The sequence below is a fragment of the Rhinolophus ferrumequinum genome, chromosome 14 (genome assembly GCF_004115265.2).
Source record: "Rhinolophus ferrumequinum isolate MPI-CBG mRhiFer1 chromosome 14, mRhiFer1_v1.p, whole genome shotgun sequence".
NCBI lineage: Eukaryota > Metazoa > Chordata > Mammalia > Chiroptera > Rhinolophidae > Rhinolophus > Rhinolophus ferrumequinum.
The window spans coordinates 52,326,196-52,343,784 of NC_046297.1; the positions used below are offsets into that span (position 1 = coordinate 52,326,196).

The following is a 17,589-nucleotide window of genomic DNA, read 5'->3' on the forward strand; positions in this document are numbered from 1 at the left end:
ATAATTGTCTTATTTTCCATAAACTTTTTTATTTTCCTCAAAATATATATAAAGTGCAGATGTATAGATAGATACAATAGATATTGATTCTTCTACACTGTATTACACTTCTTTCACACAAGTTTGGTTTATGCAATACAAAACAATTCATTTATGTTATTCATTTATGTCAAACAACTCTATTTGACGTAAAATACATAAATAAAAAGTCTGACAATTGTTTAGCTGTATTACCGAGTCATTTACCTAAAGTGATATATTTTGTGGACGGTCAAATTTCAAAAATCCTTCATGCTTTTTCCAAATGATTTCAACGCACATTTATTCATATAACGATAATAGTCCACGAGGCACCAACTATCTATCTACTCAAATACCAAGTACTGTGACCAAGTACCGGGACCAATAACATGTGACCATGTTATTTCCTAACAACTTATTTATGAAGTGAGCACTATTATTCCTACATGAACTAGAAAATTTAGCCTCTAGTGATGAGGTCAGCAGTTAATAAGGAGCTAACTATTAAGCATTTACTATGCCCAAAGTTAGCAGCTAACAAGGAGCAAGGACTTGAATTCAGATGTATTTGAAGAATACTGGTTTGTACTCTTTTTATAGATAATTTTGGAAATTTCACAGGTCTGTTAATAGGATTTTCTAAAAGTCTATACAATTAGAAAATCCACTAGACAATTTTCACAAAGAGATAATGTGTGTTGGCAATAAAAGTAAAAATATAGCAATTAATTTTTTTAAATTTTCATTTATTTCCTCAGCTTACACTAAACCAAAATTCCTCTTATAGAACAAAATATATTTAGCCACTTATCAGTGTCTTGGAAAAGAAAAAAAAGAAAAGCCATGAATACTGGTAATTTCTTACAGTGAATGGCATTTCATTGTTATAGGAAATATTTAATTTAAAAGCACTAATTGGTCTAAAGTATTTTGTCAAAGACATTTGTGAATATGTAAGAACTTTAAAAGAAGAAAAAATAGTAAAAATGTAGAGTTGCTTTTTGTAATGGCAAGTATCCGTTTCCTTCCGTACCTATACAAATTTCACACTTTGAAATATAGTTTTATGGTAAATCCATACTACAAGCTTTTGTATTGTAATTATTTCACTCGCTGAATCATTTTAACACCACCTGTATTTTAAGGAAAATTAGTTTAACAATTATAGAGACACTCTCAACAATGTATTGATTAATTCACAGTTAATTGCATTTCTTTTTTCCACATATATTTTACTTTAACTGCAGATGAATAGAAAGCTTAGATAAGAATATTTTAAATCATTAATTTTTTAAAATTAAAACTTTGAGCAGTAAATAACTCTTTGCACAGCATTCCTATTTTTGCATTTAAGAAAGAAAATAGTAACTCACTTGAAAACTGAATTGCAAATCCAGATTTGCTGATGTAAAAATCTGTGTCAAACTGGATGCTTACTATGTTGAGGGTGCTATGGATTCCTTCAGGAATAAGAGATCCACTAATTTCCTTTAAGAGCATGTCATTTTCTGGTGGACCATCCCAAACTCGGAGTATGTCATGTGATGCTTCCGTATCAAAAGCAAGAAACTGTAGGCTGTGGGAGAAACATATTTATTTGTTTGGTTATTTTAAACATGGATTCAATTTTAATGAAAGAATATAACAAATACGCATCTTTGCTTTTATTAGATGCTTCTTTTATCCTATCAGATGAAAAAAATATACACAGCATGTATAAGTGTAATGAATTTCTTGAGCAGTATAACTTATTTATTTAGAATATGATTAAATGTACTATTACATCACCTTTGCAAATTAGCAAAAATTCAGGTATACATTCTTTTTAGTGTTCGTGAATTTCAACTATGGCAATAGCAGGTGACTCTTACAGAGGATCTTGTACCTGCCAGGCACTGTGTAAAATGCATTACATTTTTTTTTCTTTGTTTTATTGTTACAATGACCCAATGAAACAGGAATGAGTTTTATCTCCATTTTATAAATGTGGCAAATGGAGTTTAGATAGATGAAATAAAATTGCCCAAAGGGTGGCAGAGTCATGAGTTGAATAAAAATTTCTGACTCCATTGTACATATTTTTACCAGTGTTCATGTTTGTTTGTTTGTTTATTTGATTAGATTCAAATGAGGTTTACTCCAGGAATTTGAGAATAGTTCCCATTCAAAAAGGAATTCATATATACCATCACAATGACAGATACAAGGGATGAAAAAAATCACATGAACTTCTCAATATACACAGAAAAGGTATTTTCAAAAAATTCAACCTTATAATCACACTCAAAAATCTAGGACTAAAAGGGAACTGATTAATTGAAAAATAATGTCTTCCCAACCTCAAAAACAAAACAAACAAAACCTCCAAAAAAAAAAGCATAATTTCATATTAAACCTATTCTGCTTTATGTCTAATCTAGACAAAATTAGTATCTGATACTTTTTGTGACTAGTGCCAAAAATGAAAACTCCAATTATATCAACAACTCAACTCACTCTACATATATATCACATTCATGTTTGATATGTGGATTTAAATTTGGGTTGCAATTTAATATCAAATATTGTTCTTTAATTAAAGAAAATAAAAAATCCTATTGAAATTATTTTTAAGTTTACTAATTCTAAAATTTAAATACAACAACACATGATCTACACTAAATAAAAATAGGCTCAGAACCAATCTAGTGTAGTGTATTTTGAGTTCTGCAAATTCCCTTGCAAAAGTGAAGTACCGGTTCACATGCAGCAACGTACCAGTTTATATCCAACAATGTATTCAGTATACCTTTCAGCATGTTCTTTGAAGGACGATACTTGTTTTCCATAACCACAGTGCAACACCCAGAAGCATGTCTGAAATTCCATTTATATAAAGCAGGAATCCTTAAGTTTAAAGTTGTTTTGTGAGCAATAAAACACTAACTAACTCATATGTCAAGGACGATTTATTAATTTATTAATTCATTCCCAGGCATAAGTATAATAGTTAAACTAAGACTGAGAGCATGTGATAGCTTTGGAACCCTACTGGTATGATTTAGGAGGCAATGGTTCTGCCCTCATCTAAAGGGAAATCAAATATGATTAAAGGGGCAGAGAGCAGATACTCCAGAGATAGACCTAAAGCCACGGAAGGCAGACAATAGTTATTGAGTCCCCTTCTATCCTTATTTCTTCTAATGTTTTTGAGACTGAATTTATGATAGTGACCTGGGCAAGTCTGTATACCTATGAAAATGTCGGACTCAGCATCTTGAGTCATCAAGAATTAAAAGATTAGAGTGCCCAAAAAGCAGGAAAAACTCACCTTCTGTGCCTTTTTGAAACTATGAAAAGTTTCCTTTTAAAGGGTTATATGGCCTACCTCTGTGGCTCATAAATCAATAAATCATGCTGATGAAATCTTTTTCATGTTTAACGGATGAAAACCAAGTTTTTCCTTGCCAAGGTTAAAAATATTGAAAAATCTTGATGTTGACTGATATTGTACTTTTAAGGGCTGAACAGGAAACTCAGAATCCCCAGTAATTTTGAGAAAATGAAATCCATTTACCTGACAATGTTTCCTGGATCTACCTCAATCATCCACATGCAACGGAGATTATTGTCATATGGAAAGGGATAACCAGGAGATAAGATTCTTCCTGATGATTCTCCTTTAAAACGACCTCCACATTCAGCTAATAAAAAAAGAATGAAAATTTAAGTCACAGTTTAATGCCCAATCTTTTCAAAACAATGTACAAATTTGAGTGTGTATTTTTGTCACCTTAAGGAAATTAAGAATTGATTCCCACTCTTCTTGAAAGTATATGTTTGTATATGCTTTCTCAGATTAAAGTATTAATTGAAACAAGAACATATTGCACAATGAAACAAGTGTCAAGTTAGATAACATAAAATGTAATAAAATGAATGTAATTGGGGAATAATAATTAAAAAAAAAGACACACTCAAGAGCTCTGAGTTGAGGCTTCCAAACATTTTAAGATGTGTTGTTAAATAATGATAATTTAAAAAGGGGAAACAGATGGCAAGTTGCTCACTGCTAGTTGGTTGTAGGCTGAATAATTCATCTTGCAACCCCACCTCTGAGAAAAACTAATCTTTACTGCAGTCCCTCAGGCCTTCTAAATTTCATTGTCCTTTTATTCCCCATTAAATCATTTTAAACACTTCCTCTTTTAACCTCTCAAAAGTCAAAGTGGCATTTTTATTGGATTTCTTACTTCAGTTAAATCTAGATTTCATGTGGTCTCTAATTTTTATAAAATTTATCGAATTAAAATGTATTTTCATACAATATAATTTGATTTTTATCTTTTGGGGATTCCCTCTCATTTTAATACTATTTAAGATATTGGGATATCTGGAATGGTTTTACTTCAGTAAGCAGATAATCTAGAAAGAATTCTCTGTATTCAAGAAGAGAAAAACTAAGTATTGTAGTTAATATATTGCTCAACATCTCTGAGCCCTAGAAACAAAGAAAACACTGTGTTATATATTATACACTTGCAAATTATCCAGATTCTCTTCTACCAAAAACAACCAAAATTAAATACTTTACTGTTTGCTTAAATATTTGAAGATACTCTTATACTCATTTTCTTATTCTTTGTACTGGTTCTGTCTTACTCAAATTTAATGACTGAATTAAGCTTCCAGATTTTTTGTTTTGTTTTGTTTTATTTTGTTTTGTTTTGTTTTTATTACTAGAGCAAAGGTCAAAGACAAAGTTCTAGCATTTGGAAGAGAATAACAGAATCTAATGGTTCAAATACGTAGGCCCTATTCATATAGATAAATTTGTGTCTAAGATTTTGTATATTATATATTTCACTCCACTGTGGTGGTTAGTTTTATGTGTCAACTTGGCTAGACTTTAGTACCTAGTTATTTAACTAAACACTAGTCTAGGTGTTGCTGTGAAGGTATTTTGTCAATGTGGTTAATATCTGCAATCAGTTGACTTTAAGTAAAGGAGAGAACCTTTGAGAATGTGGGTGGCCTTCATCCAGTCAATGGCAGGCCTTATGAGCAAAAACTGCATTTTTTAGAAAAAAAGAAATTCTCCTTCAAGACTGCAGCATTAAGTCCTGCCTGAGTTTCTAGTCTATTGGCCTTCTCTATGGATTTTGGACTTGTCAAGCAGCCATAAATGCTTGAGTCAATTCCACAAAATACATACATTTCTTTAGGTAAGTAGGTAGGTAGGTAGGTAGATTGATTGATACAGATAGATCTAGTATTCTATTGATTCTGTTTTTCTGAAGATCCCTGACTGATACACACACCCATAGAGGACTAAGGAATTTTATTTTGTATTGTAACATCACTTCAATTTAATTTATAGTCATAAACTTGTCATTTTTAAAGTAAATAAGAAGATATCGATATTTAAGATGTCACCATCACTTATTGTAGTTTTTCTCATTTTCTAACAAAAACACTGAACAACTAGAACTGTGTAACTATATTAATTCATTTTTCATCATTTCTTATAATTTACCACTATCATTGGCATATATTTATTATGAGAACAAATTTAGAACTTCAGTCCTCCAGATTAATTTTTAATCAATTGGAGTTTTGTGAACTATGTTGTATATTGAATTTAAACATTGATCTTTTCTCTCTCCATATTTCTTTGCTACAAATATTGCTTGGCATGTTGACTTCAAATGATCCAATGTGATATGGCACAGCACTAGAGTTCATTTCTGACAGAATGTGCAGAATAAAAATGAAATAGTGTTTAAAGAAGGTATACTAGTTAACTCCCTTCAGCTATGGTGCTTAAAAAATTAATTTTTGTTTGATCGATGCATATGCTTTAGAAACATAATTGCCTAGAAATAATCCATACAATTGAGAAAAAGTTTCTCTTTTGACACAGGCAAAAATATAGCCATATAAATATTTAAGGTTAATAGGCACAGAAAATTAAAATCTTAGGCCAGGTGGTAAAGTTATTAATTGTTGCTAGTAGAGAACATCTAAAATAGAATTGCATCTTCTGTTAACATGGAAATCATCAGCATGACACACCATGTGTCCAACTGTTTTTCAGCTGTTATTGCTGATCATCTATCACTGGAAAAAAAAAAAAAGTTCACCCTTCTCATGGAATCTTGAGCAGTATCAAACATTAAGTTGTAAATATAAAGTGCATTGACTTGCTGCAAGCATAATCAAAATGTTCTGATCCCAGAACAAATGTCCTTCCATTTGCGTAAAATCTTTCCAAAAAATTAAAAATGTCTTCAGCTTTGTTCAATACACATAGAAAACAAATGTTTTTTAATGTATTTATTTTGTTACTTTAATTTTAGGGACAGCATGGCAAGTCAGCGTTTACAAGTCTGTGCTATTATAACCCTTAAGGATTTTCTCAATATATTTCCAATACGCATCAAGGAATATAATATCAGAGAGAATTAATCAATGCTACATTTTCTCATAATCAATGCCAGTGGGATGATTGTTGGTCATATGCTAGAATCCCAAGCTTTATCAGTTTAGGATGATTATTATTTTAGATATTACCCTCATAATCTATCCAAAATTCAGATGCTGTCTGAAAAGAAAGGGCTATGATTACATTTTGATTAGATAAAAACATGTTTGTTTTCTACATGGAGCTATGTTTTAATGAACCAGTAAAATGTCTCATGGCATCAAAAACACTGTGCAATCAATCAGCTATAAGGCATCTAATGACTAAAATTTCATTTTTAAAAAATTTGTATTCTATCAAGTTTTGTGGATATTCCTATATTGACTATATCAACTAACAAAGACCAAAATTTGTCTCAAAAGTTTCAAGTTTCCAAATTCATCAAATTGTATGTATTAAATATGAACAGTTTTTTTATATCAATTATACCTTAGTAAAACTTAAAAAAAAGACTTAAGTCGATATAATCCATATAGTCCTGATACAGAATGGATTTGTGCCTCCATAAATGCAATCGCAAAATAAGAATGACTAAAGAATAACTGCATGTTTATTCCCTACTGAGGAGTTAGTGTTTTGTTAAAATGTTTTCTTTTGTTGCCCTAGTATTTCACCCTGGAACCAATTTGAGCTTTGGAATTGAAGTCTTTACTATCCAGCCTCCCACCCACATATACCCAGTACTCATTAATTAATTTATAAGATGGTAGTAATAACATAGTATTCCAGCTATACAAAGGAGAGAGAAAATAATCATTTTTTACCTTCATGTAAGCTATATATCCGATGTCACTATCACAGGTATCTTATTGAAATTGGTTAATTATATTATGCTACATACACATTAAATAAAAGCATAGGTACTTAGATTTTTAGAAAAGGTGAATATATATAAAGAAAGCCTTGTTAAGTTATTGAGAAAAAGTTTACTGTTTTTAATCTACCTTGCCAGCAGGATAGACAGTATTTTTTTTTTTAATATTAAAACAAACCTGGTCAATGTGATTCAACATAAGTATGTGATTGTAGTGAATTTAATTTTATATCAACATAGGAGAAATAAAATGACTTCATATTGTACAAAAAAAAGTACTCATCTATACGATTATGAAAAGGACACCTTGACTTTCCATTAACTTACTTCTGACCAATTCGAGTCCAATAAATTCTTTTTAAAAAGGTTTTAGAAATAGTGTATTTCTTAGTAATAATTTATTGTTATTAACTTTATTGGGATAACATTGGTTAAACCATACAAATTTCAGGTGTACAATTTCATAGCACAATATCTGTATACTCTATGACAACATGGATGGACCTTGAGAGTATTATGCTAAATGAAGTAAATCAGACGGAAAAGGACAAGAACTTAAGATTTTACTCATATGTGGGATATAAAACGGAAAACAACAAATGAACAAAGAAAACAAATATACAAACAAAAAACCAAACTCATGGATGCAGACCAGAGAAGGGTGGTTTCCAGAGAGGAAAGGGGCGTGGGGGAGGATGACAAGGTAAAGGGGGTCAAATACATGGTGATAGAAGGAGACTAGATTTTAGGTGGTGAGCACACATTACCTTCTTGATTTAAGGTATGAGTTCTGTGTGAAGAGATAGAATCCCTTGGAAGGGTACAGTATATTTTAGTAACACTGCTATAGAAATGTTTCATGAAAATCTTAAACAGTATCCTACCAATACAGGAAGGCAGAGGGTAATCCCATGCCCTTCTCTCCCCTGTCATGCACTTGAGAAGGCTACTTCCATGGAGAGTGTAGCCTGGATTGCATCCATAAATGATAGTGCTACCAGCAAAGTGGCCTTGGTCACTGATCTTGTATCCAAACTGTGGAATGCCCGGATCCTCACAATGTGACAGTTCAAAACCTATGAGAAGAATATACATTTATTAAAAGTGAAATTAAACAGGAAAATTTAAAACTGCTTAAATCGTTTCTTCCTATTACTTTAATATAGTTGTATTACTCTTCCCTAGCTGTAGTACTTTTACCATATTTAATTTTTATACTATACAGTAGGCACAGAGCATTTTTATTTCTTGAAAATTAGAATGTGTCGTAGTTTTCAAATTTATCAATGATACCCCATGGTTTATATGACAGTATCATGGGTTGTTATGATATTAACATAAAACTAAGCTTCTTGCCTACTTCAAGTGCTTTACAGCTAACAATAGATTCTGACCAATATAACTACTAGGATTATATCATCAAAATTTTAAAATTCAGACAAAATGAGTGAAATCATAACTGTCCAAGTAACCTATATGTCTACTCCAAATATAACTTTAGACTGCTTTATTTTTATAGTCTTAGAAGAAAGTGACATAGTCTCATATTTAAAACATACTCTATCAAGAGGTAATATAACATAGCAAATAGCTTGAAGCACTCTGAATTGTTATATTCTGCCTTCTCCAGAAATGTACGGGTCTCAAAAATTCTCACAGGGAAAAACCAAAACAAAACAAAAAACAAAACACATGTTGTTCTTCCCACATGTTGTCACTCTGGGGTGTAGAGAAAATAATTGTGTGTTTCTGCAGAGTTGGGGCTTTCTGAGTTAATTTTACTGGGAACATGGGACCCTAGGCTTAGAGCAACACTTGATAAATTATTTTAAAACTAGAAGTATAGTGAAAGAACTCCAGAGAGATTTACCAAACCCTGGAGGAGGTTAGTGTTTACATTTTAAGGGAAAATGAGGTCCAGGACCTTATAGACATCTCTAGATTACAAAAACTGGAGACACTGGAGGCTAATCTGGACCTTGGAGGCGTGTATTTACATTCCAGAGGTTAGAACAAAAGCACAGGATCCTTTCCACCCCATATCCAAGGAGATAAGGTTTTTCTCTCTTGGAAGAGGAGGGAGAGATAGCTATTTGAAGCAGAACAACTCTATTTTCCTTCTTTCCTTGTCCCTGGTCACTTGTTTAGACTTTTCCATCTGATTTTCATCATGTTCCTATAGGGGTAAGAACTGGGTCAAATGGGCGCCAATGGTTATTATTGTTATTATTATCTTAATAATAATAATTAATCTCTCTAGATCCAGATGACCTTGTGTACATATTCAGAATCAAATTAATAAAGATGGATATTAAAAACTTAACCATCAAAGTGCAATGAACTGTTGAGATTCTGAAAGAACTAGAAACGGATACTTCATAATTTAAATTGAACTTGACATTAATAATCAAAACCTAAGCTCCCTGTCTTTAATGTTTTACAAAAAAGATAATTACAATTAGACACAAATTAAATTAGTTAATGACTTTTGAGAGTACAGAATGATAAAGAATATTCTACATAGCCTCATGCATAAAGGAAATCTGTGATTTCAAAACAAATAATGTTGGAGGAAAAAAGCAAAAAACACAAACCTCATGTGTGTCTTAGGATAATAAAAAAGAGATGTGCATCTCTTTTATACACACAGATCCTTGACCAAATTAGTCTACATTTGAACTAGAAAGCAAAAACGCATGGATTACTAATAATTCACTGATGTCAAATCACTAATTGACATCATTGACTTTCTGTAGTACCAAAACATACATAAAGTCACCAGAATTTGTAAGCTCAAAGTACTGAGTTTATGCACTCATTCTGTATGTCGAGAAGTATGTTAGCTCCCAGAGAACATAAGGATCACTCCCTAGTCCCTTCTATGGGATAATAATCATGCTCTCCTCCATTCACCCATAGAATTAGTCTTCACATTTTAATTAATTTACAATCATTTGCTGTTTTTCTTTGTTTTCCTACAGACTAGAATGATTTCATTTTTTTCCCCTCTAGCACAAATCCTGGCACATAGCAGATGTTAAATAATGTTCATAAATGAATGTGGATTCTTAGAGGCAATTATCTCTAGGAGACAACTAAAAAAAAACAAAACAAATAACACTGATGAGAAACTGAAATGTATGAGACAATTGAAAAAATATCTTCAGGAATTTCCTGTATGGATCAATTGGTCATAGCCCCATTTGGGTGAAAATATGTTAAAATAAAGCGAAAGCAAAGAGCTTTGGAGACAGAGCCATACAAAAGGTTAGACGTTCACTCAAATAGTCACACACACACACACACAAATACACACACACACACACACACACACACACACCAAGATATAAGGACACAAGATCAAGCAAGTCAGTCAGTCTTTTAAAAAAAAAGAAGCAGAAACAGCAGAAGTTGTAACTTAAAATTTTCAGGACACATCACTTTGCATGGATCTGCATACTTAATACTACTTTTAAAGTGTCCCTGCTCTAAAATTACAAGTTTGCCTTCCTTCTACCAGACATAATATGCACTTTATCATTCAAGATGCAGCCACTTGAGTTTTACCATATGTCATTAATCAAAATAAAAATGGAAATCAAGACTTCTTTTTGAGGTTTATTACCAAACTCATGCTTCCTTAATTTGAATGTTCTGTAAATGTGGTTGGCAATTGCTAGTGATGAGGTAACATGGAGATATTCTTTGTAAATTAAGATAATTTATAATACTTTGCATTGTAGATGAAAATGCACATGGACAATAGTATATAAACTACAAAGCACAACATAATTTAGTTCAATTTGGTGGACTTATTGTTGCTTATTCATAAATATTCAGAACTGTCTTATCTTTATGGAAACACTCAGCTGCCAGTCTTTTCATTGAAAAGCTCACATACTTGAAATTGACAACAAAGAACTGCAAACAAATCACATATACTATATTAACCATTCCTTGTGAAATTTGATACTCTGATGAAATGGACATTTCTAGAGCACAAAACTAATGAATATTCCCATTACTCAAATCTTTGTGATTGTTGAATAACTTACACCGAGATCTAATTCTTTTCCGGCCACCATATATTTCTTTAAGGATTTCCAATTTAGTTATAAGCTATAGTTTGAAATCTACAAAGGAGTACAAAGTATAACATTACTTCACCATTTTGCTCTATGACATTCTAATATCCTAGTTGCTTCATATTAATATTAATTTTAATTCAGATTAGTTTTCAGGTTACTATTCAAATTAATTGATTCATATTCACATTATTATTAAGAAATACATATTACAAAACAAGTTAAAGTTCCCTTTGGTCCTTCCTCAATATCGTTCTGGTCTTTTCCCTACTGAGAGTTAGCAAATATTCTGAGTTAGTATATCATTCTCACACATATTTTATATTTTTACCACATATCTGTATGTCTTTAAAAATATTTGTTTTGCAAGTATTTATACAGTTTATAAATTATAAAAAATCTTTTGAGGATTTATTTATTGCCCAGCATTGTGTTTTTCTCTTTATATTTATATATATACACACACACCACACACACACATTTTATACTTTATTGATTTTAACTACTCTGTGGTATTCCATTGGAGCCATATTCCAAAATGTTTAATCTATTCTCCAGATGATGAGCATTTATCACATTTTCAATTACTCACTGATAAAAAAAGGCTGTACTTCTATGTATCCTTTTATGCATGTGCAAGTGTTTCTGTACAGCATGGATCATGTAGGAATTCAAAGTTCCTTTTGTCCTTAAGATTCAATCAAAATTTGCTAATCTAGTATTTAACTTCTGCCTTACTCTATTGAAAGATAAATAGTTGAAGCCCTACCTCAACAAAATTTATGTTTAATTTGTTTATAAACAACAACTATGTATTCACATAGGGTAATGTCATACCTGTTCAGAAAAACAGTACCGATACTACAACAGACAGATGGCTTAGAAATATAAGTGATACCTGAAAATTCACTTTTTGAATATTAGGTATCATTTTTGGTCCTTATGTGATTTATTTTTTGAAATTCAGGTAAAATGTAAATATGTTTATTATTGTTCAAGTTAAATTTTAGGGTACTTAATAATGAATGCAGGTATGTTAATTTTATGTATCAAAGGAAAGAAGTTTCAAATTGCTAAAAAGAAAGGAAATAGATCGTTAATAAGGAAATTGAGAAAATATGCTAGCTAAATATATTAGAGGAACATATCCTTTCGAATCCAAAAGCATTTTTTTTCATTTTCAGTTGAGATATAATTGACCTATAACATTATATTATTTTCAGATGTAGAATATAATGATTCAATATTTGCATATACAGTTTGTGAAATGATCACCACAATAAGTAGCTAACATCCATCACCATAGTTACTATCGTTTTTCTTATGACAAGAACTTTTAAGATCTCTCTTAGCAACTTTCAAATAGACAATACAGTTTAACTATAGTCATCATGCTCTACATTACATCCCCAGGACTTATTCATTTTATAACTAAAAGTTTGTACCTTTTGAACAACTTCACCCATTTCAAGGAGACAAGATTAGATCATTCTGTCATAATTTTGATCCATACAGAATCCTTTGATGGATTTAATTCATAATATTTAGCAGAATAATCTAAGAATTATATTTATTATTTGGTTAGGTTATTAAATTCCATTTAGGCCATTCATCTTACAAGGCAAACTCTTATTTTACAAATCTTTATATGTAAATGAGGATGTATATAACACAGAATGTCAACTTTGCCACTTTAAAATTCAAAAGCAGGAAGTAATCCATGACCATACACAACAGGTATGATAATTCTCTTAGATTGAAACATAATAAAGAATATAATGGGGATAAAAAGAAGAATGTGTTGAGAACAATTACACATTCCTTTCTCTCACTAATCAAATTAATACAAAAAGATACACACTCTTACTAATAAATTATATCAAACAAACATCACTTTGAGACTATGAAACTTTAGAAGAATGTTTTAAGAAGACAATCATTACAGTTTTGAGCCAATAGAAGTTAAGAATTTAAACAACCAACAAAAAGATTGTAGAAATGATTGCTATGCATTCCACCTGGAGGGAGAGGAGGTAAGGTAAACATTTTTTTTTTTAATTGCAGGTGCTCTAAATCCTATGTATACAGTTCTGACAAAAATGTGCTAGTTTGTGTCTTGTACATCCTATATTTGTACATCACTCAGGAATGGTGAGATTTAGCTTTAGCTGAATTTTTTTTTTTCCCCACACCATCAGCCATTTGGTATTTGGCCAAAATGTATAAATGGTGCACTCTAGATATATCTAGGAATGGAATATTACTAGATAGTGCCAAATTACTCTCCAAGGTGACTTTAATACGTTATATACCCCAAAGGTAAGAATTTCAAGTTCTTCAAATTATCATCAGCATTTAGTATTCAACATCTTTTTAATGTTTACCAATTTTATGAATATGCAATTGCATATTATTTGGGGGTTTAATTTTCATTTCTGAATTTCTATTAAGCATTTTTTTTGTTTGCTTTTTGGCCACAGGAGGTCCCCCTACTGTGAAATTTTCTTTTGCCCATATTTTCTTTTACTACAATTTTCTTATGGATTTGTAGCATTCCTTTCTATAGAATGTGTGCTATTCTGTTTATATATATATATATATACACACACACACACACACACATATATATACACACATACATACATATACACACATACATACATACATACATATACACACACATATGTCTATATATGTATATATAGAGAGAATATATATAGTAAATATATATATAATAGAATAACATACATTCCATAGAAAGCTTATATATATATATATATATATAATATGAAGGAGACATATATATATATACACACATTTAAGAAGGAGATATATAGATAGATAGATAGATAGATAGATAGATAGATAGATAGGAAGGATATATATATATATATATATAATCTCCTTCGTAAATGTCTCATCTTTTTACTTTTTTATGGTGTGATTTGTTATAGAGAAATTGAAATTAAAATGACTGAGGCTTAGTCAGGAAAACAGAAGTCACTTAGATATTTTGAGTTGCTAAGATGCAATATAAAACAATTAGAGGGAAAATACAAGAAATGCAGAGGGTGTAAAGGTCAGAAGACCACTGCTGGCTTTCACTAAATCCAGTTCAGGGAAGATGTTGCTGCAAACAACCACCTGCCAGCACCACACTCCGGCCTGAAGATGCTGGTGGAAAATAATGGCTTCCTCATTGATCTCACCTTTGAGCTCTCACAGGACTGCATTTAATTGGCAGATTCTAAGCAGAGATCTTTGCTGGCAAGAATATGAGACATGCAATTGCTAGGTTTTTTGTCTCCACACTTCAGAAAGTGCTTGGAAGGGCAGAAATGCTACTGACTATGGATAGGTTTTTGCTTGTGGATCTTATTTTAGAACTCTTTCTCCACCTTAGCTATTCTAGGCGATCTTTTTCCTAAACATTTTTAAAGTTTTCATCCCATGTTTAAGTCTTCAATCTGTCAGAAATTAATTTTACACGAAGAGGAAATTTATAGGTCTTTAGATACTAAGTTCAAAATTTACAAAGCTTTTGGGATGTGAAGTCTGTAAAAATCATAATGACTCCTGTTATTTTAGTAAGAAGAAATTATGTCCAATATTGTTGATGTAAATGACAGATAATCAAGAAATCACTCTAAATATTTTAGCTAGAATACCTTATACTATATAATGCAGCATTAATCATTACTTCCTTTATTGCTTGGTTAATCTCAAAATTAAAATAATAAAAGAAATGCCAAATATACCTGTTTTAAGTGGTTTAGAGGACATAGAAATGCATGGAGTAACTTTGTTGCTCCCTTGTAACTTAATTATGGTCTACTTGTACTTGTATGAAATGATTTACATACTAAGAATAAAGTTAGATTTAATAGGTCATTTGATTATTTTTCATGGTTAACATTGCCAACAACATACTGTAAATTAAAGAATTTATGTAGAGTAATTTTTATAAATTTATAAGGCTAGTATATAAAAAAATGCATCACAATTTACCTTATGCCCATTTTTAATTTGAATATAAAATTTGAAATGGTCATATTCTGTTTGGGTTATTGAACCACTTCAAGCAAACCAAAACCAAAACCAAAACCTAAAAAAATAAAAATAAAAATAAAAATGAAAAAAAAAAAAAACAAAGGAAGGCTAATAGAGTACAACTATATCTGAACTTTTCCTTTGAAATAACACACATGCCTCCATTAGGCATTTTAGTAAATTAAATGTGCAGAATTGATAACAAGAGGACATCTGAGTCCACATAATCCATCGAAATCCATCGAAAAAGATGGTTGTTTAAAATACCCAATTACTTTCTATGGGATGAAAGTGAGATCAATGAGGAAGCCATTATTTTCCACTAAAAGAATCTGTAGTGAAACATATCTTTAAGAAACAGAGCTTAAAGAATTGACGAACACGATAAAGTATTTCAGGCGTAAGTCATTATACTATAGTGAATCTGGCCAAAAAGAAAGAATTCAGATTGTCAAGCATAAAATGACAAAAGTTGCTCTGGGAAGAATTGCATTAAAAATGTAACATTTTAAAATTTACTATTTTTTTGCAATTACATGAATAATAAGAAAATGTATTAATTCATGGAATCTTAAATAAAAAAAAAATCTAAAACAGGTTGGAGGTAATATTGGTAATTAAGAGAGTGTATTCTTGAAGCACAACTGCTCAGTTCCAGTTCCATAACTTCACTTATTAGCCATGTGACTTTGGGCAAGTAACGTGACTTTTTTGTGCTTTGTTTATCCTTCTCTTTTCACGGGGTAAAATAGTACCTCCTCATAGGGTTATATCTTGTACCCAGTAGGTAACAGATGGAAGTTACTATGATTTTAAATTCCTATTTAATATTATCATGTTGAAAGTCTCTGTGTGCCTTTTAAATAAAAGCCGAGCCCCTTACTATATATAGTCCACCTCTCCCCTGCTTCACTTCCAACTTGACCTCTCATTGTGTCTTATTCTTGGTCATCCCGCTCCAGGCACACGTAACTCATGTTCAGGCCTTTCTTAGGTCTTTGTACTTGTTGACATATCTGCCTAGAAACCTCTAACTCAGATCTGAATGTAGTTGTCCCTTCTTATAATTCAGGTATCAACTCAAGTGACACTTCCTCTGAGACAGAGTCTCTGAGCAAACTAGCTACAGTAGCCCCACCTTCTGTACTATCTATCCCATTGCACTATTAAAAGTTAATTTTAAATGCAGTTCTCTTATCTTGAGTTCATATTTTTATTTTCTGTCTAGTCCCACTAAACAGTTAGCTCCATGTGGGCAGGAACTTTGTCTCATTCACTCTTTTCTTTATCCCCAGAGCATAAAATATTCCAGTGGGAAAAGAAAAAAAATTAAACCTATGACCCAAACAATAATTTCAACAATAAATTAGTTCCAATAGTGGAGTAAAAGGGAAGATAAGTCACCAAATAGAAATGAAGTTTCTACAACTTAATGCTTAACTATAGTTACAAGAAGTGGAGTACAGCATTAGTAATAGAGGTAGTGGAAATGTAATGGCTGTGTGAGACGTCAGAGGGGTAGTAGACAATGGGGGGCGGGGGGTTATCACTGTGTGAGGGATATAAATGATAAATGTTTGACTATTACATTGTTTTGTACACCTGAAACTAATAAAACAAAAAGAAAAAAAAAGAAAGATCTTCCTCTAACTTTAGAAGAAGGAATGGTGATTTTTTTCTCACTTTACCCCCTTATACCCTCTAGGAAAGATAACTATGCCTTTATGGATCACAGGGAAATTAGCAACTAATCTGTGGTTGTATAAAACACCTGAAAATATGCTTCATCTAGATCTTTATTTGGGTGAGTTTCAGATTTCTCAAGGGCAAGAATAACTGATATCCTTTATTTTTTATAAGAATGAAAGAGTGATCTGACTCAGGGAAGTAATTAATTCTGAGAGGCTGGAGGGATGGAAAAGCAGTGGGATACCCTAATGCAGTCAAGGTCTGGCCAAGTGTCACAAAGGTTTTATATTCAACCTGCAGAGCTGTCCACACCTCAATTGTCTAATCAAACTAGAGTTGACTGAGAAACTTATATGGAAGAAAAAAGAATATCTCCACAAAAGATTAAAAAAGATTATTCTTAACAACTAAAGGAGAAAGACTGAAGGCATTTAATTTGCTGTAGAAAAATAAAGGAATGTGACATT

At 31.4% G+C, this 17,589-nt stretch overlaps 1 protein-coding gene across 1 annotated transcript in view; it reads right to left on the reverse strand.

The window, feature by feature from the left end:
* CSMD3 (CUB and Sushi multiple domains 3) overlaps positions 1 to 17,589 on the reverse strand; it is a 1,093,095-nt gene that overhangs the window by 298,888 nt on the left and 776,618 nt on the right. The window contains exons 25-27 of the mRNA XM_033126920.1: positions 8,183 to 8,374; positions 3,578 to 3,704; positions 1,395 to 1,597 (exon numbers count right to left, since the gene is read on the reverse strand). Of these exons, the coding sequence (XP_032982811.1) occupies positions 1,395 to 1,597; positions 3,578 to 3,704; positions 8,183 to 8,374 (522 nt within the window). The remainder of the gene's footprint in view (positions 1 to 1,394; positions 1,598 to 3,577; positions 3,705 to 8,182; positions 8,375 to 17,589) is intronic.